Source organism: Haemaphysalis longicornis, unplaced genomic scaffold (genome assembly GCF_048455015.1).
Source record: "Haemaphysalis longicornis isolate Haplotype H1 unplaced genomic scaffold, Haemaphysalis longicornis Haplotype H1 scaffold_1, whole genome shotgun sequence".
Taxonomy (NCBI): domain Eukaryota; kingdom Metazoa; phylum Arthropoda; class Arachnida; order Ixodida; family Ixodidae; genus Haemaphysalis; species Haemaphysalis longicornis.
Window position 1 is genome coordinate 141,044,556 of NW_027526203.1, and position 23,865 is coordinate 141,068,420.

Sequence of the window (23,865 nt, forward strand, 5' to 3'; positions counted from 1 at the left end):
TGCAGGGGGAGTACTTTACAATAAAACTAAAACCTTACAGGCTGAATAAAATGTGCTTCTTGTAAGACAATACTCTTCTATACCATGTCGTGTGCAGGCCAACACGGCGCTTCGATTAATTGCGAATCTGTGATGGACCAGCAATCAAATCATACTAACTTATACGCCTGATGAAATCCGTTATATAATAATAGACATCAAGCCAACAAATTAGTTTACGGAAAGGGTAAAATCATGTATAATTTATCACTGATCAGAGAGCATAACATGGGCTTCGAAAATTTTCGCATAACAAAGCGGAATCATCATCATCATCATAATCATCGTCATCATTAGGGCCCCAAGGACGCAGTAGCCCCGGGCCCCAAAGTTTTCTAAACCAGCACTGGTCCCAGTGACCATCTAGGAAAAAATGGTCCCATGGCCCAGCCAACCTGTTTCCCTTCAAGTTACCGTAGTCCCATCTGAACTTTCTTGCGGTTTGATTTTGTCCCTTTGCGTTTTAGCTAAAGGTTTGAGAAAGATGGAATGCTTTGATATTCCTATAAGGGGCCGAAATTAAAGCCTTTGGAGGCTAAAATCTAAGAAAGAAAATTGGGTGATAGACAGACGGACGGACGGACGCTTTGATGGATGGATGGATGGATGGATGGATGGATGGATGGATGGATGGATGGATGGATGGATGGATGGATGGATGGATGGTAGGGCTGAGCATGGATTAAACATTTTAATGCAAGTAATTGGATTAAAACCACAAAAGCAACTGCGAGGTCTGGAACCGTCGGTTTGTAGCTCAGTCGAACACAGCCATCTCAGTGTCTGGAAGGTCATAGAAGCTCTACGCTGCGGGGTTTCATCAGTATCGGTGAAAATTGCACAAAAAGCCCTGGGAGCTCCATCAAAGAAGCGCACAGCATCGTCCCGGGTCTAGGACATTTCGGTGCAAGGCATATCGGTGCAGGACGTTTCGGTGCATACATTTCGGTGTACGGATATCTTGGTGTACACACGTATCGGTGTATGGATACCGTTTCGCTGCACGGACACCTCCGTGCGCAAACATTTCGGCAACCGAATTATCGTGTGCTTGTTTGTTTAAACAGCCATTATATTTTTATTTTCGCTTAACGTGGGTTATAGACAACAATCTAGCGCAGCGTTTGCATTTTTAGATTGGTGCCGTCTTCAGTTTTTTTTCGGGTATTTTTAGAACCTGAACATTTCTATATTTTTCTTTAATACCTCGTTCATTTTAGTAAGACAAACGTTCTTGGTTCGATTAACTGGTTTTACTCGAACAAGTCTTTTTCGAGCCTTGGCTTCGGGACCAATTTTTCCGGGGCCATTTTTTCCTACCTTGGATTTGGGACCATTTTTTCCGGGACCATTTCTTCCGGGACCATTTTTTCCAGGACGATTTTTTCCGGGACCATTTTTTCCGGGACCATTTTTTCCTACACCCGGTATCAGCGCATCGACCTTGTCGACGTTCCTTAAGGACAAAGAAAAGATACAGGAGCAAGTGGCACACAATAAAACGGAACGGATCTGTGCAGCCACATTTCAGGATGTTGATGCCGCCGTCTACACGTGGTTTGCCGATGTACGTGCAAGGAAGGTTCCTGTCAGCGGGCCGTTGCTGTCAGAAGGCCAAACAGTTTGCCTTCAACCTCGGCGTGGACGAAGCGGACTTCAAAGCGACGAGCGGCTGGCTGAGAAGCTTTAAACAACAACATGACATTGTTTTCCAGACTGTGGCTGGCGAAGAGGCCGACGCACCGCACGATCTCGCCGACAGTTGGCGTGAGTCCGAACTGCTGAGTGTGCTGCATAAGTACAGGCCAGAAGACACATTTAATGCCAACGAAGCTGCAGCTCTTTTTTATGAGTTGCTACCTCAGAGGACCCTGTGCGAGAAAACAGATCGCTGCAAAGGGGGAAAAAAGTCCAAGCAACGCCTGATTGTGCTGCTCTGCTGCAATGCAGCAGGGACTGAAAAGCTGAAGCCGCTGGTGATTGGGAGGCCGGCAAAGCCACGATGCTTTAAGGGCATGCGTAGCCTTCCAGCAGATTATGTTGCGAACAAAAAGGCCTGGATGACGGCGGACTTTTTCCAAACCTGGCTTTTGCAACTGGAGAAAACAATGCACCTTCAGAATCGCAAGATTGCTCTTCTCATCAACAACTGCGCCACACACAACAAGATCCCGGTGCTAAATCACGTGGAAGTGATTTTTCTGCCTCCGAATTGCACGTCGGTGCTGCAATCATTGGACCAAGGAATCATACGGTCCGTTAAAGCCCGCTACCGCACGATGATGCTGCAGCGAATTTTGCTCAACCTCCAACACAACATTGAAGGGCCAACTAGGATCAACGTCCGCCAGGCCATTGTAATGGTTACCGGCGCATGGTGGAAGGTGCCCACCGACGTTGTGCGCAATAGCTTGCGCAGTGCTGGCTTCACTGAAGCTGAAGACACAGCCGATAGATGTGCCGACGATCGTGAGTCACCCATTTCGGCCACAGAGCTGCAGGAGTCCATAAACACGTACAGTGCGTGTTGCGACGCCGCATTGGTTGTGACGGCCGACGATTACGTCTCGGTGGACGATAAGGTCCTAATTTGCTCTGACCTTACAACTGACGACATCTGGGAGGCCTTCATAGAGAAAAGGGACGCCACAAATGACCAGGCGAGAAGCGATCAAGAGCTTGCAGAGGAGCCAAGCGTTATGACTACCCGCGAAGCGATAGCGGCATTTGACGCGCTACAGATATATATCTCGTCACTCCCTGACTTCGCGCCGCAGCATTCCGTCAACCTCGATAGCATCAGGTCGGTGGTGGTTGCGTATCCAGTACGTCATACTAGGTACTGTGCAGAAGAAACTTGTTGACTTTTTTTCACCTATTGGAGTATAAATCTGATGTAAATAAATATATAGGTTCGCTGCTAATTCTAATTATTTGCTTACTTCATTCCACTAACTACAGTAAAATGCATTCGCATTTTTCGGTTACTGGAAACTACAACAGCCTGCCCGGTGAAATTGAAGCTCTATCATCTTTATCATCATTTAAAAGGCTTCTTAAAAAGTTTCTTCTAGAGTACTGAATGGTCCATAACAGCGATAGTGAAATTTTTTGTGTATTTTTTAGTATTATTCGTTGCACTTTTGCGTATTGTTTTTTTTTTCGCTGAATGTATGTTTGTAGTGCTGCACTGGGTTTTTATTAGTTTATGTTACATTTCACTTTAATTCCTTCTTTTCATTTTTGCTTCATCGTGTTTTCTCATAATAGTGAATGTAATTATGCCTGCTTTTGCTTCCTGTGGCATAGGGTGTTTAGAAATTTCACCTAGATGCGCGGTTTACTGTTTTCTATCTCGTGAAAATTCTAGTGTTCTTATGAATATTACTATAGCTTTACATGTATAATATTGCGTTTCCTGTTATTCTATTTGTCCTTTTTTTTTCTCCCCTTCGAGTCCGCCCTAAATATACTACTTATTTTGTATTGCTATATTGTCAATATTTTTTATAATTTATATTACTACTCTGCAATGCATATATATGCCACTGTATAATATGATTCTAGCGGCTTTCACTGTGTTTTATTCTTCTATGTAATATTTGATTGATGATTGTGGGGGTTTAACGCGCCGACGCAACGCAGGCGATGAGGCGCGCCGTAGTGGAGGGCTCCGGATTAATTTTGACCACCTGGGGATCTTTAACGTGCGCCGAAATCTCGTACACACGGGCGTTTTTGCTTTTCGCCTCCATCAGAAAAGCGGCCGCCGCGGCCGGGAATCGAACCCGCGACCTCGTGCTCTCTATGTAATATTTAACCGAGGGTCCTGGTGCAGTCTCGACTATGGGACCCTCGTCTGTATAATTTTGCTTTGTAACCTTCATCTTGTAAGATTGAATAAACTTCTGATTCTTATATACGCTTATCTGCTTTATAGGGTGTCAATTTAGTGCGCGACGCATATAGCGAAGTGACGTGTATAACGAACAATTACCAGGGTCCCGCACGCTTCGTTATACAAGCGTTTGACTGTAATCCAAATTCCACATAGCCAATCGCAGTATAGCTAAATCTCAACCTAGCAAATCCTAGCAGAGCACCACCTTCGCTGGACTTACACTGCTGGCCATAAATCCCCAAGGGTTACATTCTGTTGAGCAGGAGTTTAATTTGTATAATGGTGCGCTTCTCTGGCTCTGCTAGCTCACTGGGCGTGAAGTAGGTTTTGTGGTTGGGCTTCTTTTTAATAGAGCATCCTGTTGATGAAATTCACCCCGGTTCCTGATCTGCTTGGTGTAGATTCATGCCTGGTCTCAATGAAGCGTCTGGGCATAGCTGAATTTTCGCGTATTCGAGGTAGCATGGTGAAAACAGCCCGCGATGGACGCGTCCACGCAGGAGTATCAGACAGCTTGGGTCGAAGCTTATTAGCTGGCAGGATGCGGATCACACCACATAAGAAGACGGCAGCGATGGAGTAGGCGTAGCATAGGGGCATGTGGTGGAGGCTGCTGCGGGCTATTCTTCTTATTGCAGTGTGGAAGAACATAATCAGCTTGCCTCACATAAGGTTCCTTCTGTAGAGACACGTTTTGGAAGGCCCCGGCAGGATCTCAGTGCTCGAACATGCGAGCGCTAACACCGAATTCCACCTGTGCGAACTTTCTATAATCCTCAGTCTAGCCCTGTACACAGCATGAAAAGCGGGAAGGCTGTATCCCTATAGGCTAAGGAAACGGGCGTTATGTTGCGAATGTGCAGACATTGAGCAATCCCAAATACTTGGTGTAATGGCCCGGAAAGTGAGCAAAAAAAGAAACTTTTTAGAAGGGTTATATGGCGCGTGATTGCAAAGACTGTGCCCCCTACGTACACCTGCCTTATGCCAAACAACCGATTGTACCGTTCAATTGTTGTACCTTTCAGAAGTAAGCTAGCGTCGTATGCGGGCGATTGAGTCGGCGGGAATTCTTCCCTAGCAGGGCTGGGCAGTACGGCGATACCCGGATATCGGGATAGTATCTCAGGGACACTTTAGAGTACCTGTTTCGGAATCTAAGGACATGTCAGAAATGTATTTGTTTGTCAATAGTTAAATGCCTTTATGGTGTATCGAATATATCGTGGTAGTCTGGCACGTATGAGTATCTCGTTACATTTATTTTTGCACCCATATTTCAAAATTTCAAGACGTTCAAAGACGTTTCAAGACGTTCAAGACGTTCAAAGTTTCAAGACGTTCAGATTACGAAAGCTTGCTCTAGAGGGCTGCAGGTACTTGGGGACCGCACCATTAGGACTCGTGCGATGATGTGCCATCTGCTACGATGAACCACAGCTTCTACGAGTTTCAAGACGAAGACTAGCCGACATAGGAAGGTCAGGGCAGACGGATGTTCTAGTGGAAGTATTTCGATACCTCCACCACCCGAGGAAGGATTTTGCCCTGTTGCAGCACTTCGCAGCCATCAATGCGGTATTCGTTCGTTAGGAAAGGAATGTGTGCTCATCTGTAGCGGTAGAGAGAATTTTCTCGTCAGTGCGGGCCGCGTTCTCAGACCAAATCGGCGTTTTCTGTAAGACCGCTTTCTTAAGAAGCTGCTTGTGCTTAAGTGCAACTAATGTTGTTTTCTCGCGTAGCGGTGATGGTATGAATACCCTTCCAGATTCAATTGTACTAGCGATTCAGGTTTGTGCATGTATTGGATTGAAGTAGATCACACTTCATAAAAAGTATTTTGGAACATGAGGTCATCGAACTAACAAAAGTAGTTCAGTATCTGTATCTGTATCTTTAATCTGTGTTCCGCAATTCCTTTTTTCTGTGCCTGCGCCAAACGCATGTATCGCGATATTTGTATTCAAGAGAGCGTTTTGAAGTACTTTTACCCATCCCTGTTCCCTGGCAAGTATACCAGATGACGCTGATCATATGATCATCATCAGCTTGACCAGAACTAACTGAAGAGCGGCAGGCGGTCGCGCTGCATTCACACCACCGCAGTTATATCTCCCATACAACAAGACGTACACTTTCCACCTTCTCAGGAAGAGTTGGCAACCGGAGCACGTGGTGGGGCATGCCGTCACCACTCAATGTTCTGTGATATAACACTCTGCCGCAACCTGTTACGATAATAAACTGCGATGACAATTTTTTCGTTCTATATTTCTCTGTGTTTTTCCTAGTCGAAGTAAAACGCTAATGTCCTTGTGTCTTGTTTTCGCAGCCACTCTTCCTGTTTCTCAGCATGCAAGCACCCCACATAGGAACAATAGAACGCCTGTATGAAGCTCCCGAAGAGAATGCAGCCAAGTTTGATTACATCGGACAGGAAGAACGAGCTATGTACGCAGGTAAGTGCGATTGCGCACCGCACCAATTGAAGCGAAAACCAGAATTAGTTGTGGAAAAAACATTGCCAATAACGTATTTCTTTAGAAAACCGACAGAATTATCGTACCCAATCCTTTTATCCTTTTTAACCTTTCTGACCTGTGCAAACTCAGAATACCTACCTCGTCTTCTTGTTATTTGATGATTAATCTATGGAACGCCCTATAATCACTCGAAGAGTATGAAACGCCGGGTAGGTACGAGGGCGAGAGAGATCAAATATTGGGCAGTTGGCGACGTAGCAAAGTGCTGAAGGCATAATGGTAATGTGAAAGGTGGTGTACATTGATCTCGCAGGAACGATAGACACGTTGGACCAGGCAACAGGAGTCGTTGTGGAAGCTCTTTACGAGAAGAACATGCTGGAGAACTGCCTGATCGTCTTCTCCAGCGACAACGGTGCTTCTGTTCCACTTTCGGGATCCAATTGGCCATTGCGCGGCGTGAAGCACACCTTGTGGGAAGGCGGCGTGCGCGTGCCGGCGTTTGTCTGGTCCCCGATGCTGGGACAAAGAGGCCACGTCTCCTGGGATATGATGCACTTCGTTGACTGGATGCCCACACTGTACAGTCTCGCCGGTAAGCACCACCCGTTTCCTAAAGAGGAGACGTACGTAGAAACGATGCGGTGCGTATGCAAGATGTACGTACATTTTAGTCTCAGGCTGGAAGCTTAAGGTGGAGGCAACACGACTAATTTTGTTTTCAGAATATCAAATAAGTACGTGGCGCTCATTGTAAATGCGAACTGATGCAATTACTACGGTAATCTACCCCAACAAAGCTGGTATTTCGCCGCCTTAAACACAAAAATTCTGAGCCCGTATTATAATTTTGTTCTGGCATTTTGTTTGATGAGGAGCACTTCATGTTTCCTAGATTCACAGAGGTCGTAGGGAGGGAAAAATAATAGTTTTTTTATAAAAGTACCTGGTCACAATCATATGCTACCATTTCAGTATTTCGTTTCTGTGTTAGCATTGCGGTTTACGTAGACAACGGCATGCCTGTATATTTCTCGGTTAAAACTCGAGAATGCAGTGATATTTGCAACATGAAATACAACTTGTGTCTATCAGCAAAGAATGCCATGTCGCGATTTTTGTGCTTTCTCGGAAGTGATATGCCACTCGCAACCGCTCTCGATATGGCAGCGCTGGCTGAACGCCCGGCAGTGCAGCATCAGCTTCTGGGTACACCCAGCTTAGGAAAATGCGTGTGGTTTCTGTTACGAGAATGCGCTGCGGTGCATTGTTGCTCACCATCGGTCTCAAGCTGAGAATATAGCTGCTTCTTGGGTCTCACATTTGTAAAACGTCTTTGTTTCTTTACATTCATTCCCATCCGCTGTATCAATGACAGATTACATTTTCAAGTAATCTTCTATCCGGTTTTATTCTGTCGTTGGACAATGTCTACCTCATTTTTATTCTCGCTTTGTTTATCTCTGTGTTTAGCTGACACCGCCGCCGCCGCCTGCTGATGTTCATTGCAAAATGACGGCCTTTCAAATAGACTTCTCCCTCACCACTTGGATCTTGCGTCATCCGAATCTCTTTTTGCCCCACAATTTCATTATCTCATTTATCGTATCTCATACGTCTCTCGTATAGATGAAAAACACTCACGGGAAGGCCTTGCCGTATATCTGCTTTCACCCAATAAACTTTAAACCTCTGTTCAGTATTTGTAATGACGGAGAAATGGGACAGCCACCCATAAAAACAGCTTCATCGCGCTCAAACAGACACCAGCCTGGAGTGCTATTGCGGAGAGCTTCATAAGTTTGTTCTCCGTGCTCTCCAGTCATTCAGCTGATTTTTTACAAGCGCCCGAACTTGAACGAGTAGACCAACTGAAGGCCTGTTTTAAATAGTAGGATTGGAGCAACCGTACTTACCAAAGTGCTGTTCAATGTATATTTTGTGGTGCGAAACTTTTCGTATTCCACTGTGACCAGGAGGGAACACAGAAGACCTTGGGCCAATCGATGGTGTCAACCAGTGGGAAACGCTGTCGGCTGGTGCTCCTTCAAAAAGACAAGAACTCCTACTCGGCTTCGACGGGCTCAGCAAAACTGGTGCATACAGAAGCGGCAGGTGAGGCAGTACGGCTCGTGATGAGGTTATTGATTTATTTTCTCTGCTGTCGTACTATAGCTGAAGGCACGAAAGTGTACCAACAGTAAAGAGGTGGAGAAGTAAACACGTACTTGCTAAAGAGGCTATTGGGACCAGGATGTGGTTGACCTCCCATGTGCAGGAGGCCGCGAACCTGCGCCGAACCCAGGGATCGTTGCACTAGGGCTTCTTGACGCTGCGATGCCGAGTTGGTCAACGCAGGCTCTCACTCCAGAACGAATGGGTTGTTAATGGAGTTGAGGTTATGTGGGCAGGAGAATGCGAGGCGATACGGCGGAAGGGGTTACTTGCGGTGTCGGTCAGCCTGGTGAGAGGAAAGATGGTGAGATTTCCGAGAGGATTCAGAGGTATCAAAATGTTTGTTGGCAGTCTTCGGAGTATGTGTGCTTGACGATTTGATAATGAGGGGTGTGGAGGACGATATGTTCTGTGTGCCCAATTTGAGATGATTCAGTTGTAAGCGGGATTAATAGGTGTGGGACAGCTCATTCTCCGAGAAAATTCAGTGAGATCTTTATGTAACTCGTATTCATTCACACGGTTATTTGTAGGACAGAAAGTTAGACCCCTCATTTCCTAACTATATTATTCTGCGAAAGCCCAGCGGAGGTCGCGGTTCTGGCAGCCTTGATGCCAAGGTAGCATAAGAGGGTTTCCCGCCAGTTGCCTGTTCATGACAGGCTGTAGACGTTCGACTCACACCCCCGGGGGTTGAAAAGAATGTCCCCTTCTCCCCGTGTAGTCAGAGTGGCACTGGCTACCACCCTCAAGCGTCACATACAGTTCTAGTAAATACAAATACCCCAGAAAGTGAAGGAAGGCACAGTCGCCCAGATAGCCTAATAGGTAAGGCATTCGAGATCAAATCGAAAGGCGTGGGTCCGGTCCCCACTCTGGGCGTGTGTTTTTGTTTCTTTCTTTCTTACTTATATTTAAAAAAATGTTAGCTTCACTAACCGTAGTAAAAAAGAGCCTAACAACACCCCTAGGCCTGCTTTGGCGCTGTATACTGCCGGCCTATCTTGCTGTATATATATATATATATATATAGCGAATCATAAAATGGGAAATGAGGGGCTCCGTGAAATAAGACAGAAAATAAGGGTTGGCAGTCAAGAAAACCTCGCAAAGCAAAGGGGAGGTTGTGGTGAGTCATAGAAAGAGGTGAAGAATTTTTTGAGTCGAAAAGAAAGTGGTGAAAAAATGCCCGCCGGGTGGGATCCGAACCCACGACCTCCAGAATACCGGTCTGGTGCGATAACCACTACGCTACCAGCGGGGCTATTTTCCCAGCACTTTCTCGGGTATTTATGTTAAGGTATTTTTGTTTCCTGCACTTGGGGGTGGTAGCCAGCGCCACTCGGACTACTCGGGGTGAAGGGGACCTTCTTTCTAACCCCCGGGCCGTGACTCGAGTGTCTACGGCATGTCGAGAGTGGTCGACCAGCGTTGAACCCTCTTAAGCTCCCTTTGGCACCAAGACTGCCAGAACAGAGGCCCTCGCTAAGCATGTAGCGAATCAAAAAATGGGAAATGAGGGGCTCCGTGAAATAAGACAGAAAATAAGGGTTGGCAGTCAAGAAAACCTCGGAAAGCAAAGGGGAGGTTGTGGTGAGTCATAGAAAGAGGTGAAGAATTTTTTGAGTCGAAAATAAAGTGGTGAAAAAATGCCCGCCGGGTGGGATATATATATATATTATGGGGAGGTTTATTGGCAGGACGGCAGCAAGGCGTTGAAACGCAAAGAGGCTCAGCTGAGTCCGAAGGGGTTCTGCCGTGCGCGCTCAGCTCTCGAGACAACAAACTGGTGATGATGATCTTGAGTCTTGACATGATGATGATACAAGTAGCATGAGGTAATACGCTCCGCTGGCTGTTCTTCCAACTTCACGGCTGTGTAGCTGCGCTGATAGCGTTACGTCGATGGTGGCAAGTCTTCCTCGTTACAATCACCCCCCGCGGCGAAAAGAGCCAACCTGGCGACTTAGGGACACGACAAAATAAGAGGATCGTAGTACGGCTTGAGGCGCTGAACGTGGACAATTTCGCGTCCACGGCGGCGAAGATCCGTCGAAGGCGTCAGTGGCTCCACGACATAGTTGACGGGAGAGGTACGCTCGACTACACGGTATGGGCCGTGGTACTTCGAAAGAAGCTTGCTGGATAGGCCGGCAGTAGTAGACGGTATATAGAGCAAGACAAGAGAGCCGGGAGGAAATTCAGCTGATGGCTTGGAGTCATCACGACGGTGTTTTTGTTGTGACTGCTCTTCCGTAGTGAATGCGCGGGCAAGCTGTCGGCACTCCTCGGCGTACGAAGTAGTCTCAGAAATCAGCGCGTATTCTGAGGCGTCTGGTCGATACGGAAGGATGGTATCCAGGAGACACGATGGTTCGCGTCCGTAAAGAAGAAAGAATGGGGAAAAGCCGGTAGTGGCCTGCTGAGCGGTATTGTAGGCGTATGTTATAAATGGGAGGACCTGGTCCCAATTCGTGTGGTCCGAAGAGACATACATTGCTAGCATATCGCCCAAGGTACGGTTGAAACGCTCCGTAAGGCCATTGGTCTGTGGGTGGTAGGCTGTAGCGGTCCTGTGGGTAACGCGGCATGCTGCGAGTAGGGCTTCAATGACCTCGGAGAGGAATACACGGCCCCTGTCACTGAGCAGTTCACGAGGCGCACCGTGTCGGAGCACGAAACGATGTAAAAGGAACTTTGCGACGTCGCGTGCAGTGCCGGCTGGTAATGCGGCTGTTTCAGCGTATCGGGTGAGGTGGTCGACGGCGACTATAATCCAGCGGTTGCCAGTAGCCGTTAACGGTAAAGGCCCATACAAGTCAATACCAACACGATCAAAAGGTCGGGCTGGGCATGGCAACGGCTGCAAAGCACCTGCCTGTGGGTCCGGTCGTAACTTTCGGCGCTGGCAGTCGGCACAAGAGCGAACGAACTTGCGGACAAACGTGTACATTCCGCGCCAGTAGAAGCGCAGCCGGAGGCGCTGGTATGTCTTGAGCACTCCAGAGTGGGCACACTGCGCATCTGCGTGAAAGGAGTTGCAAATTGTAGAGCGCAAGTGGCAAGGGATGACAAGCAGCCATTTTCGGCCTTCGGAGAGGTAGCTACGGCGGTAGAGAAGCTCATCACGAATGGCGAAGTGGCGTGCTTGACGGCGGAGGGCTCGGGGTGCTGATGTCGTCACCGGGTGTGAAAGGACAGCCAAAATTGATGAAATCCATGGGTCTTTGCGCTGCTCGGCTGGCATGTCAGCAAAAGGAAGGGGCTCGACAACACTGTCTGCAGCGTCGAGAGATGCCGAAGCGAAAGTGACAGGTGAGCGAGATAGCGCATCGGCATCGGCATGCTTGCGGCCAGAGCGGTATATCACGTGGATATCGTATTCCTGGAGCCGAAGAGCCCAACGCCCAAGTCGTCCGGATGGGTCTTTCAACGAAGACAGCCAACAAAGAGCATGATGGTCCGTCACGACATCGAATTGGCGACCGTATAAGTAGGGGCGAAATTTGTCGATAGCCCATACGATGGCTAGGCACTCTTTCTCCGTGACGGAGTAGTTGGATTCCGGCTTAGTAAGAGTACGGCTTGCGTAAGCGACGACATACTCGTCAAAGCCTGCTTTTCGCTGCGCAAGCACAGCGCCCAAGCCGACACCACTGGCATCGGTATGAATTTCCGTCGGCGCACGTGGGTCGAAGTGCCGGAGAATGGGTGGAGAGGTCAAGAGGCAGCGTAACGTGGAAAACGCCTCATCGCATGTCGGTGACCAAGCAGAAATGTCTTTGTCTCCGCTAAGAAGCTTGGTTAATGGTGATATAACAGCGGCAAAGTTAGGGACAAATCTACGGAAATAAGAACACAGTCCAATAAAACTTCGTAGTTCTTTCATGCTGGTCGGTTTGGGAAACGCAGCAACAGCTTGAAGTTTAGCTGGATCAGGGAGAACGCCATCCTTTGAGACTACATGACCCAAAATAGTGAGCTTCCTGGCAGCAAAATGACATTTCTTAAGATTCAGTTGAAGGCCGGCATCGTTCAGGCATTTCAATACTTGTTCCAGGCGCTCGAGGTGTGTGTCAAAGTCGGGGGAAAACACAACGATGTCGTCTAAGTAGCATAGACATATTTTCCATTTGAGTCCTCGCAGTATAGTGTCCATCATTCGCTCAAAGGTAGCGGGAGCATTGCAGAGTCCAAACGGCATCACGTTGAATTCGTACAACCCGTCAGGGGTGACGAAGGCGGTCTTGGGACGATCAGCGTCTGCCATAGGGACCTGCCAATACCCAGATCGCAAATCCAAAGAAGAGAAAAACTCAGCACCTTGCAAGGAGTCGAGAGCGTCATCGATGCGGGGCAGAGGGTATACGTCTTTGCGAGTGATCTTGTTCAAACGACGGTAATCGACACAGAATCGGATGGAGCCATCTTTCTTCTTAACGAGGACAACGGGTGACGCCCATGGGCTGTTTGAAGGGCGTATAACACCTCGATGAAGCATGTCGTCGACTTGTTCTTCTATAACCCGACGTTCAGCGGCCGACACGCGGTATGGTCGTTGCCGTAACGGCGAGTGGGACCCCGTTTCAATGTTGTGGCTGACGGTGGAAGAGCGGCCCAAAGAAGTTTGCTCACAGTCGAAGGAGTTGCGGAAACGGTTAAGTAGACAAAGGAGGCGATCACGCTGCGGAGCTGAAAGTTCAGAGTCGACAGAAGAAAATAGAACGTGGGAACTGGACGCCGATGCAGAAGGTGTGAGGGCACTAACTGGTAGCGAGGATGGATCGTCGGGGACTTTGGCTAGGAGGTTGGTGTCGAGGGGCTCGACACAACCAATGCACTCCCCACGAAGCACAGTGAACGCCGACGTGGATGGGTTAGGGATGTACATAGCAGAAAAGCCATTTTCAAGGGAGAGGACGGAGAAAGGCAGAGGGACGTTCTTGCGTCGGGAAAACAGTTGTGATGGGTTGAAGATTACGGTCGAATTGATGAGGGAAGCACAGGACACTGGCACTAAAACTGCGGAGTTTGGAGGAATCTCGGTATCTTCCTTAACAGTGAGCTTGTGCGAGCGTAAAGGCAAATCGTTGAACTGGGCATCACACACGGGCAGCAACGCAACCTCAGCGCGGGCGCAATCTATAATGGCTTGATGGCGTGACAGAAAGTCCCATCCTAAAATGATATCATGAGAGCATGAAGTAAGCACCAGGAATTCAATGATGTAAAGGGCGTCCTGTACAACGACCCGGGCTGTGCACGCTGCGAGAGGTTCAACTTGTTCGGCGTTAGCTGTGCGAAGGCTAAAACCGGAAACAGGGGTCGTCACTTTTCGAATCTTGCGGCATAGTTTTGCGTCCATGACTGAAACTGCGGCACCAGTGTCAACAAGCGCAAGCGTGGCGACTCCTTCAACAAAAACGTCAATCACATTCGTAGGATAAACATGAGGGCTTGCGTGTGTCGTGGTCGTCGCAGTTCTTGCCTCGGGAACTGCGGCGACTAGTTTTCCTGGGGAGTGGCGGGGCGACGTCGCATGGGGGACACTGAACGACGACGCGGGGACGGTGAACGGCGGTTGTTAACTGTGGGTGCCTCCGATGGAAGAGAGTAACGCGACGGCTCCATTGGTACGTGGTCGTTCGACAGATTCGGCGTGTAGACAGGGTGCGCAGGAGCTCGGTAGGCGTCAGTGAAGGGGGAAACTCGGCGGCGGCAGAAACGCGCAACGTGACCGGGAATACGACAGGCGAAGCAGATGGGCCGGTTGTCGGGCGTGCGCCATGGGTTGCTCTGGAGCGGTGCCAAGGAAGCCGGAGGAAGATAGGTCGGCGGCTGCGGGCGGCGTAGAGGCACGTAAGCGGTAGGAGGAGCCTGCCGTGTCGCCACCTCAGCGTATAGTGGCGCCGCTACAGGCAACGGCTGTGGAGCAGCCGGCGTGGTCGGCAAGACTTCGGCGACTTCTTCCCTAATTATTCGACGTAGCGGCGACGACAAGCAAGGATCTGGTACCGATGACGATGGCAGGGATGTACAAGGCAGGAGAGAGATCTGCCGCGCCACCTCTTCCCGAACAAGCTCCTTGATGCGGTTCAGTAGCAAGGGGTTGTCGTCGACTGCCAGGCCGCAGAGCGGCTCCTCACGCTCCACAGGGTGGCGACGAGTGAGGCGACGTTGCCTCCGCAGCTCGTCATAACTTTGTAGCAAGCTGATCACGTCTCTGACGCTTTGAGGGTTTTTTGCCAGCAGCATCTGAAACGCATCCTCATCTATTCCCTTCAGTATATGTTTGATGGTGTCTTGCTCAGGCATGGAGGGATCCACGCGCCTGCAAAGGTCGACCACATCCTCGATGTAGCTGGTAAAGTTCTCTCCGGCCTTTTGAGCTCGCTCTCTCAAACCCTGCTCCGCGCGAAGCTTGCGAACCGCTGGCCGGTCAAATACGGCCGAAAAGTTCGTTTTGAATTCGGTCCAGGTTGCGCGATCCTCTGGGTGGTTGTGATACCATTTTTCGGCAAGTCCCCTCAAAGAAAAACTCACGTTATTTAGCTTCATAGCATCGTCCCACTTATTGTGCGCGCTTACCCTCTCGTAAGTCGAAAGCCAATCTTCAACGTCCTGGTCGTCTGCGCCAGTGAACATCGCCGGGTCACGCTCGCGGATCACCCCGGAGCAGATGACAGCCGATGGTGAAGGCGATGTCGTGTTTCGGGCGTCGCTAGGCATGGCTGACTCAGCGGTAGAAGGCAAGGTGCGACTCCGGAGTTCCAGGCTTGCGGGTACACGGGGTGCAGCTGAGGAGCGGGACGAGGATGGAATCCGCACACTCCACCAAAATTATGGGGAGGTTTATTGGCAGGACGGCAGCAAGGCGTTGAAACGCAAAGAGGCTCAGCTGAGTCCGAAGGGGTTCTGCCGTGCGCGCTCAGCTCTCGAGACAACAAACTGGTGATGATGATCTTGAGTCTTGACATGATGATGATACAAGTAGCATGAGGTAATACGCTCCGCTGGCTGTTCTTCCAACTTCACGGCTGTGTAGCTGCGCTGATAGCGTTACGTCGATGGTGGCAAGTCTTCCTCGTTACAATATATATATATATATATATATATATATATATAGCAGAACAGAAAGATAATGGACGAGGGACTCGGTAAGGACACATATCAAGGTTGCAGTCGTTATTGCCAATGCTATTCGGCGTTTTTCGAAATATTAATTCGTGCCGAATGACGTATGATTGTCATGTTTCTTTGATGCAGTGATGAATAAGCGAAAATAGAAGTCGAGAAAAAATCCGCCGTTTTTGTCCGGAAGCGGGAGTCGAACCCAGATCTCCGCATAACGCGTGCGGTGCACTAACCATTGTGCAATTCCGCGACCAGTCCCCTCTCGAGTTTACCGCGGGGTTTTATATTTAGAACTCCTCTGAGGTCGGTCAAATAGCGCCATCCCTCGAGCGCCGCGGGAGACGTAGAACGTGTTTTTCACAGCGGCCGCCACGTAAGACGTGGTCGGAGGTCGGGGTTAGCAATTGGCATTTGCGGACTGCTGGAGCCAGAGCCCTCGTAATGCACGTAGCAGATCAGAAAGATAAGGGACGAGGGACTCGGTAAGGACACATATTAAGGCTGCAGTCGTTATTGCCAATGCCATTCGGCTTTTTTCGAAATATTTGATAGTGCCGAATGACGTATGTTTGTTATGTTTCTTTGATACAGTGATAAATAAGCGAAAATAGAAGTCGAGAAAAATATTTCGAAAAAAGCCGAATAGCATTGGCAATAACGACTGCAACCTTGATATATATATATATATATATATATATATAATGCTTGTTTGCATGTGTATAGTAGGTGTGCTTCTGATGGGCTTTTGAACAAATACGGAACTGAAACTAAAGCGTGGCAAACTGTTCGCATGGCGACGCACTGAAACATCCCCCTCGCGAGGGGCACGATCAAATGCAGAGCATTTCCGGGGGCGCACGACGTTAAGTAGTTTGCGTTACGTTAATGTTGTTGCACTTGTGGCAACTGCTGACGAGAGAGCGCTCGTCAGCAGTAAAATTGGCAGCCTCGGCGCACGTTGAGTCCGAGAGAGGGGAGGGAATGTCCTTGAAACGTGCCTGGGCGCGCTATCGAATGTTGATCGCGCCGATAGCGAAACGTCTGAGCAGGGCATGTCGAGGCGAGCGATGCGGACAACTAGGGACGCCAAGAACAGGTGACATCGTGAGTTAAAGAAATGCTCTGCATTTAAAATAACCCGTGAGACACTTAGGCAACCAGTATTAGTTTGAAGAGATTTTTCTTTTAAATGAAGCCGTACTGCTCTACTGCGGCTTCGCTACTGCAGCTCAGGAGTTGGTATTATTTCACTTGTACAACAGTGTTTGTGGTGGCCGTGCCATTGATTCTGAAAGGGCTACTTTGGCAGAGACCACCCAAAACGTTCGGGCTGACAGTGGCTATTATAAAATGAACACACTTATTTCGCTCCCTCTCAAATTACAGCAATTGTTTAAAGTCCTCGCACCGCTTATGGCCCACTTAAGGTTATCAAACCTGAACAGTCGACTACAGCTGCTTTATACCCACCAGGTACAAGCTGGTGCTGAGCTCAAGCGACAACAGTTCGGAAGGACTCAGGAAGGTGCCGTGGGGGAACACCTCATTGGGCCTTGACCTTGACCAACTAATGGCCGAATCAGCGGTGTCTAAGACGCTGGCCAAGTTCCACAATGAAGAATCGCCACACGTGCCGACACCTCAGTGGAGACGGTCGGCCTCGATATCCTGCGGTCCGGATCCGTGGAGCAATTTCAAGACCGCTGACTCCCCTTACCTGTTTGACGTGGTCAGCGACCCTTGCGAAACGACGAACCTTGCCAGAGAGCGGAGCGACGTGAGTGACTAACATATTTGCGAAGTATTTTGCGCCATCTACAGGGCCTAGAGCTTGCTGTGTCCATTCATCGTCACCATGATCGCGCCAACCGTTGTCCTCACCCTCATATGTCAGGCTCTAACAGATGCACTCTGTTATATCCTTTTCCTATTCTTTTTCGCAGTCAACCACCAGTTTTTTTAACATCACCCTGGTGTTGCTTAACGGTGAATTAGTTACTAAAAGTTACCGAAGACCAACCTACCGGCACCTGTAGCTCCACTTCGGAAGTAGCTGCCTTAAAAGAGCCATGAAGAGAAAACACAAGTTTGGTTCATTGAAAAGATTGTCTCGTTAGAATCATACTGACACCACTTTTAACGTAAACTTCGCTCAAATAAGCTACATAATTAGGAAAAACGGGAATGGTCATGCGACCCACCAGCTCATTTCCCGCAACAGAACCTGTGATGTCACATGGGCTAAGCTCTGCGATTGGCGGAGGCTGGCAGAAGCAGACGCAAATTAGGTAGAGCTTACAAACTAGACGAACGAGCGATTTGCGCTTAAATTTAGGGCACATTCTTTACAAAGCAATAGGAATGATGGGACAAACAGTGGAAGTTACGAAAGCACATGTAAACATAGAAGTACTGATGCGTTCTGCTGTTCGTACTGCGCACAGCATGCTTTGGTTTAGCTGCACAGCACTATGGGGCTTGGGGTTGTCTCAGACGACACTGGCCGATTGACGCAAGCAACGGTGTCTTACGTGACCCCATTTGTCGAGCGAGCACTGTTTCAGGGAACGAATATTTTCTCCCAGAACAAAAACAAGCCAGGTTTAAATGCGGGCAAAAACAAACCAAACGCTTGCCACGGTATGGTGGCGCCATCTAGGTTACGGAACGTAAAGAAACGCGGGAACAAACCAACACCGCTACAGGGTGGAGACAACCTTTGAACGGTCCCATGCTGCCGCAATTGGGCCAACGGGCTCAACGCGTTATTCTTTTCGTTTCCCACGAGACCTAGCAACGCGGAACAGACAATATGATTCAAACTTCTTCAGTAAACCGCGTTGCGGCGATAATTTTAGCGCGGTTTTGACACAATGACTTGCTTCGGCGGCGAGCGAGCAACCGAACATGGCGGCGCCAGCGTTACGTGTCTCTACCCTGTACGGCGGATGCGTGAATGAAGGTACTCTAGGCTGCAGAGCGGTCGGTTCCCGTGATGTCACTTGGGGCCACGAAAACGCACGATTGAGCGGGAAAATCAAAATTTTAACCTAAATTGTTTAATTTCTCAGTGAATAAAGCACTGTTTGTATCCGGACAAGCGCTGGGGGCACTATAAAACACGAAATCTTTCGAATAAAACCAACTTGCATTTTCTCTTCATGGCTCCTTTAAGCATGGGCGTCGGCGGGATTTTGTCTTCACGGGGGCAAACCAGTTGCTCTGCCGTCGGAGGGGAAAGTGGTAAAAAAAGAACTGAAATTCCACAGAATCCAAAGGTTATCACAAAGAAACAGTGTTTGTGTTGTTATGTTTCTAAAAATAAGGAGTTTTAAGTATTAGGTTTGAAGATGTTTTTTAACGCTGATAAATCACACTGCAGCACGTTACGTAACCGCCACATTTTCGACAAGAGCGCAGGTTTTTGAAACAATTGTCTCGCACCAACCAGATAATGATGTAAACCTAAATGATGTGTTGAGGGAGATTGCGAAAAAGCGGTATTTTCTTTGTGCAAGCCCTTTCTTAGAGCAACTCATGCATAACTCATAACTTTCTTAGAGTCACTCATGCAAAGCACCATATGCGTCTACCGCCACACGCATCACAAAGTTGATATCTCTGTGAACGCTCTGTACCTCACCCTTTCAATTTTTTTTTCACGATGCAACTGCACCATGCCCGGTCCAGCCAGTCATTTGGGGGACGCCGCTGAACGAAGCCACGCTTTCACAAGCCGAATGCTTGATAAACGAATGCTTGATAAACAAGCCGCGGGGAGAATGATGGCCCCTTGCAGGGTGCGACTGATATCGGGATGTAACTGATTAATTTTGGGGTTTAGCGCGCCAAAGCTAAGCATGGGATATGAGGCGTGCCTTTCTCTTCTCACGTTCATGAGAAAGGTATCATCGCGGCCGCGATCGAAATCGCGCCCTTACCAACGCCTTAGCCACTGAGCCACCGCGGCGGGTTGATACCGGTATGTGTCGCCTCGGCGAATAGCAAGAAATCGACGTGGTATTTATTGAAGCCTGCGTTCATATTTACAACTTCAGTTCATTATCACATTGAAATTGCTTGAGTTTGGTGTCACGTTGACGGCCGCGGTGGCCGCTTTTTATTATGGAGGTGAAAAGCAAAAACGATGGTGTGTTCGAGATTTCGGCGCACGTGAAAGAACCCCAGGTGGTTAAAATTAACCCGGAGCCCTCAACTACGGCGCGCCTCATCGCCTGCTTGCGTCCGCGCGTTAAACCAGACAGTCACAGTGTCACGTTGAGGAGCTCCCTTTCTGCGGACAGCTTACCGGCGCACGTGCAGTATTTGATACGAACGGCTTTAATTTGTGCAGACCAGGTCCAACCGGGGCATTACCAACGTGGCGGCGCCGTCATTTTTGTGGTAAAAATGTTTTTCCAGCGCAGGAAGCACTATTCGACGAAAATTTCTTTCAAGGATGCCGCTCTTACACATTATTGATGTCACGTTTGTGGCAGCTTCTTAACTTCAAGGTGACTTGCAAGACCAACAAAAGGCGAAGTTGCGATGTCCGCTGACCGCGGTCAAAGCCTGCGATGAGAGGCGTAGTTACCTCCGGGATACCTTTTGGACCCACTGCCCTCGTACTGACGGCACGGATAACTTATTTAAGGAAATAGTCTTTGCCGTGCGGTTGCGGGTCTTTCCCAACTATACGCAACAAAACACTGCCCCACGCAATAAAAGGTTCAGTGAAAGTAAGATGCAGAAACGCTTCGCAGGATCCCTAGGCATAGTCGTGTCAGATGAGAGCAAAAGCGTTTCTTTCAGCTGGGCTTGTCGCCGAGTTTTCTGCCGATGTCGACTATGGCCTACAGCGTGCGCATCAGACTCATTGCAGCTAATTGTTCCAGAATTCATGCTTGATGCTCTCACGACTGCAGCTGAAAGCCAACCAAAACTGCGAGCGAGATTTTGATCCATGCGCGTTTCTTCGTGTTTTTTTGTGTGATACAGCCCTGTGGTCAGGGTAGTTCCTGCTCGAGTAAAAAAAACACGGTGCCTAGCAGTAATAAAAGTAATACAAAAGCTCGAGCAAATTCTGGCGCTGCTGACCATTGTTTTAACAATTTTTTCGACATCTAATAGTCTTCCCTAGGCTAGAAGACGCAGGTACAACTCATTCCGAAATCTGGTACAGGGCCGCATGTCGCCTATCCCCGACCGAAGTTCCCAAAATACTGTGTGGGCAAACATCTAAAAAACATCGTACAGGTGCGCCTCCAGTACTATTTTGAAGAAAATAGCATTGTGCTTGCGCCCTGTTGGCCTCAGCTTAAGTCCTTTTTTCTGTTGCGCTGCATTGTTAGGATGGATTACAAACTCGCCCAATACTGCCAATTCTTCCAATTCTTTTTCCATGTTCCACCGAACATGGAAAAAGAAGACCGAAGGGGGGCCACGAAGACCGAAGGAATATGCAAGAAGCCGACAAGCTTGTCTGGTCATTTGTGATTGTCCACGCAGTGAATGACATCCCTTACGCCACAGTCAAAAAGAATAAAATGGCCAAAATACCGCAATTCTCAACGCAGAATAATGAATAATTACACCATCTTCCCGTGGGGAACCATGAGGAGGATGCGAAGCATCATGGGGGTTCCGTGTAGGTTCCATTGTGTTGCCGTTATGTTGTTTCATTTATCGGAGCACGAATGGGAACGTAGTGTGAACCCCCATGTAGAGACAGAGGAATGTAGAGAAATGTAGAGACAGCGAAGACACTGACACTCCCGTTACCTGATAGAACACCTCCTGGTTCTCGTCTTTCTTTATTGCGTGCTCACGCTCCTACCCCGCTGCCCGCCCTCTTCGTCCTCTTCTGTGGTTTTTGCAAGGCGCGTGGCGCTTCCCGCCACAGCTTTCCCATGGGAAATTCAACATCCTCCTCTAAAGTTTTCAGTTCGTCGTTTCCGTTGACGTTCGACTTCGCGTGCCTTCGTTGTATCAGTAGCTTCTTGACGTAGTTTGAAAGAGTGAAGGACATAAGGCGCGTTCGTAGCACATGCTTCCGTCTTGGTTTGTAGCGCAAAGTTTTTGTGGGACGTTCTTCAGCGAACATTGAAAAAGGAGTTTCCGTTGAGCCCTTACGGTATTCGGTTTTTAGCGGTGCACAACGATAATGGAGTGCCTTATGACCTTGTGATGTTGCTGGTCCTCCATGGAATATGGAGGTCTCGAATGGCGTTTCGGCATTGTGACGTAGACGGAAGGCCAGCAAGGCAGTATTTCTGTGAGATTCCCCAACGTATTGCAGAAATGTGGAAGAGTAAACAATGTACTCCTGAATGGTTGCATGAATTTGAAAAGGTATTGTCTAGGCCCCGTTTTTAGTCATGCAACGCTGGCTTAAGTGAAGTCAGCGATTTTATTATATGTACCGATGTTTCTAGATTATGTCTGAAGCCGGCAATAAAGAAAAAACAAATGGTTTGTAGCGCAGTGGGAAGAGCGCCATGTACCTCCCGTTGCGGCCAGAGAGTCGTGGGTTCGAAACCGGGCGCCGCCTAACTATTTCTTTTATTTATAGTTGACTGCGCTGACGTCAGGCCAAACGCTGTCGGGGCTGAAGAGACGCACATGCGCAGTAGAGTGCGGACGGCAGACAACAACGACAACAAGGGAGGGAGGGACACAGCCCCTAGCATGAGATGCTTCGCATCTAATATCGCTACCGTTTGCCTGGCATAGTCCATGTTTTCTGGCTGAAGCCATATGTACTGTGATCCCATACGTCCCGACCTTCACGACGAGAGCAGGGGTTCTCGGTCGTGCTCATCCCAAAAGCATCAAGTTAACTCCCATTTCAAAGCATTATTTGTGGTTGGTTGCGGGCATCTGATGCATGCGCAAAAGCTCTGCTTGCCTCTTGTCCTTCCCGTGCTGTTCTTCCTCAGTCAAGCAGTGCCAGCTCTATCTAAGCGGAACCTTTTGAAGTGGAAGTAACTCCGAATTTTGTCCCAGATGACCCCTTCTCTAAAAGGCACAAAGGAGAGGAAAAATGCGAGTGACCACCATTCAGAAATTTGAACTTTACGGTAATTGCCCTATTTTGACTGTAAACAGCTATCACCACCACATGATCTCCAATTTTTTTCCGTGTGTGTCCAGTCGTCACCACTGTTTTAGCTTAGGCTTTTTGCAGCCATTTCCTGCACAATAAAAGCCTCTTCCGTGACACGCACACGCGCACTCGCTCACTGACACACAGAGGCACACACGCACACACAAACACACACACACACACACGCACACACGCACACAGACACACACGCACACACACACGTACCGCACACCACGCACACCACGCACGCACGCACTCACGCACGCGCACACGCACACACGCACGCACGCAAGCACCCACGCGCGCACGCACGCACGCGCACATGCACGCACGCACACACACACACGCACACACATGCACATACACACGCACGCACGCGCGCACACACACACACACACACACACACACTCACGCACTCACGCACGCACTCACGAATACACGCATGTGTTCGAGATTTGGGCGCACATTAAATATCCCCAGGTGGCCAAAATTATTCCGTTTGATTGATGATTTGATTGATTGTGGGGTTTAACGCACCGACGCAACGCAGGCGATGAGGCGCGCCGTAGTGGAGGGCTCCGGATTAATTTTGACCACCTGGGGATCTTTAACGTGCGCCGAAATCTCGTACACACGGGCGTTTTTGCTTTTCGCCTCCATCAAAAAAGCGGCCGCCGCGGCCGGGAATCGAACCCGCGACCTCAAAATTATTCCGAAGCCATCCACCGCCCGCTTCATAACCTGTGTGGTTTCAGCGCTTTAAACCTCATAATCAATCAATCGATCAGCGAACACGCACACACACACACACACGTACGCATGCGCACACGCCCACACGCGTACAAGCACGCACACACGCACAAACACATACACACGCGCACACGCACACACGCGCGCGCGTGCAGACGTGCCCGCAGGTCCGCACGTACACGAATACAAATAAACTTTCTGGACTTAATGGCAACTCATGTATGAAAAGGCGAAAAGGGGTGCTCTAAACGTTGCTTGATTGATTGATTGGGGCGTTT

At 48.9% G+C, this 23,865-nt stretch overlaps 1 protein-coding gene across 1 annotated transcript in view; it reads left to right on the forward strand.

Moving 5' to 3' along the window:
* The window catches only part of LOC144154915 (arylsulfatase B-like), an 84,137-nt gene that overhangs the window by 50,898 nt on the left and 9,374 nt on the right, over nt 1–23,865 (forward strand). Inside the window, exons 6-9 of the mRNA XM_077686033.1 lie at nt 6,273–6,399; nt 6,737–7,018; nt 8,400–8,538; nt 17,206–17,509. Coding sequence (XP_077542159.1) covers nt 6,273–6,399; nt 6,737–7,018; nt 8,400–8,538; nt 17,206–17,509 — 852 coding nt within the window. The remainder of the gene's footprint in view (nt 1–6,272; nt 6,400–6,736; nt 7,019–8,399; nt 8,539–17,205; nt 17,510–23,865) is intronic.